Source organism: Ammodytes marinus (assembly GCF_949987685.1).
Source record: "Ammodytes marinus genome assembly, contig: scaffold_114, whole genome shotgun sequence".
NCBI classification, from domain to species: Eukaryota; Metazoa; Chordata; class Actinopteri; order Uranoscopiformes; family Ammodytidae; genus Ammodytes; species Ammodytes marinus.
The window spans coordinates 105,001-107,299 of record NW_027648546.1 but is presented as its reverse complement, the minus strand read 5'-3'; the positions used below and the strand labels follow the sequence as shown (position 1 = coordinate 107,299).

At 41.1% G+C, this 2,299-nt stretch overlaps 1 protein-coding gene across 1 annotated transcript in view; it reads left to right on the top strand.

Moving 5' to 3' along the window:
• Positions 1–1,843: 1,843 nt before the first annotated feature.
• LOC307270394 (clavesin-1-like) overlaps positions 1,844–2,299 on the top strand; it is a gene marked incomplete at both ends in the record, with an annotated part of 8,236 nt that continues 7,780 nt past the window's right edge. The window contains one exon of the mRNA XM_080054279.1: positions 1,844–1,945. Coding sequence (XP_079910405.1) covers positions 1,844–1,945 — 102 coding nt within the window. The remainder of the gene's footprint in view (positions 1,946–2,299) is intronic.

Below are 2,299 nucleotides of genomic sequence, written 5' to 3'. Positions count from 1 at the left end.
TCAAAGTTTACATTTGCCTTTGTCATGGGTATATGCTCACCCATATTTTAGAAGTACAATGCAGCAAAACAAATGAAATTATGAAGTTGAGTACTAGCCTATAACATTAGGGCGGCAGTGGTGAAGTGGGTAGGGAGATCGCCTCTGGAGTGCAGGGTCGGAGGTTCGATTCCCTGCCTACCCGCCACATGTCCAAGTGTCCCTGGGCAAAGAGACACTGAACCCCAAATTGCTCCCGATGGTTCAGAGAGCGCCTTGCATGGCAGCTACTGCCATCGGTGTATGAGTGTGTGTATGAATGGGTGAATGTGGTAAGATATGTAAAGCGCTTTGGGGCTGAGAAAATCGTCTAGAAGGCGCTATATAAGTCAAGTCCATTAACCATTTACCATTATTCAAAAGTGAGAGAACTGCAAAAAAAATGCATGTCAATTTTTCAAACTGAGATTTTTATTTTTACTATTTTGTTCATTTTAACTCTTGTAATTCACATATAACACCAATGATGATGTGCTTGAATCATGTTAGCTGTTAAAGACCTACTTCACCGGTGGGAATATGAAGGTGTATTGAACTCTGAGATCCTATGTAGTATACATGTGCAAAACATTTTAGAAATTGGTTCATCCTAGCCTGAGAAAAGGCAGAAAGAGTGTTTTATGGTCTCACTGTCTAACCCTACATTTTACCATGTGTGACATCACACATAGTGAAAATGTAGGGTTAGGATTAACAGGACAGCTGGGCCAAGGGAAGACTGAGGGAAGACAAACCTTATTCATTATATTATAACAGTGATTTTATAATGATAGAACGCCGGTTCCGTATAAGTGAAGTATTCCTTTAACGTACTTTTTTTTCTTTCTCTCTCTTGCAGACTGAAGAAGCCCAGATCATCAGAGATTTCCTTAACCAACATTTCTCCACCATCTCCTGACTGGATTAAATCATCATAATCGACAAATTTAAACTCATATCTCCAACATGTTAAAACTAAAAGGCTAAAAAAACCCTTAAAGCCGAACCTGAAACATGACTGTGAACAAGGCAGAACGCTTTGGACCGACAAGGATGTAAATTGAAAAACTTAAAAGTACTTTTTTCTCCCATGTGTTCACTCGTTAACCCCACACTTAAAGCAACAGTGTGTAACTTCTGTTGCCCCCCCCAATGAGGAATTCTGACAACAACACTGTCGGTGCATCGCCATCTACATGAGGTAAAGCCTTCTTCAAGTGATGGCGCATGGATTTTATACCTTCTGCTGTACGTCCAGGTTTTTTTTTTCTTAGCAGTAGAATCAACAACTGAAACATTTCTTGGACTCTTCTTGGGGATTTTTCTGAGCTCCTGCACCAGTTTGTAAACGCTGCCATACTGAGAAATACAGAGAGAGTTTTGTAGGGAGCTGATAATAGGCTTAATCAACTTTCTGTCAACTCGTTTGGCTGATGGCTTGAATGTAACCAAATGAAAAAGTTACACACTATAGCTTTAAAAGGAAAACATCAACATCAACCCAGCGTTGAAAAATACCCTAAAAAACCGGGACTTGAAGCCTCCTACGACCAGACAATGTATCGGGAGACAGCGCTGAAGATTGTTCATCTTTGAGCCTCTGAAAACCATCAAAAAAAAATACCAAGATTGTTCTGCTACGGACAGCGAAATACGATTGTTTTGACTTCAAAGAACCTCTACAAGCAACGTTCTAACAACTGAGCTACTAAAATTCGAATCCACCCAAATAAACTATCTGGGAATACTCGTTTTGGGAGGGAAATTTGAGTCTGAAAAACAAAATTTTTAGACATTTTTGGGAAGTTATTTTTTTGTGGCTTCGATGATGACGCATCTGCACGCCGGGCTGAGTCCGGAGACGACGGAGAAAGCTCGACTCGAACTGAACGAAAATCCAGATTCGCTGCACCAAGACATACAGCAGGTAAAGAGAAATGTGTGTGTGTGTGTGTGTGTGTGTGAGAGTGTGTGTGTGTGTGTGTGTGTGTGTGTGTGTGTGTGTGTGTGAGTGTGTGTGTGTGTGTGTAAGTGTGTGTGTGTGAGTGTGTGTGAGTGTGTGTGTGTGAGTGTGTGTGTGAGTGTGTGTGTGTGTGTGTGTGTGTGTGTGTGTGTGTGTGTGTGTGTGTGTGTGTGTGTGTGTGTGTATGTGAGTGTGTGTGAGTGTGTGTGTGTGAGTGTGTGTGTGTGTGTGTGTGTGTGTGACACTCATTTGCAATGATGTTGAGTCAAACAAATGCAAAGCAAAACAACAGTTCAAACACAATATACAATGCAAATA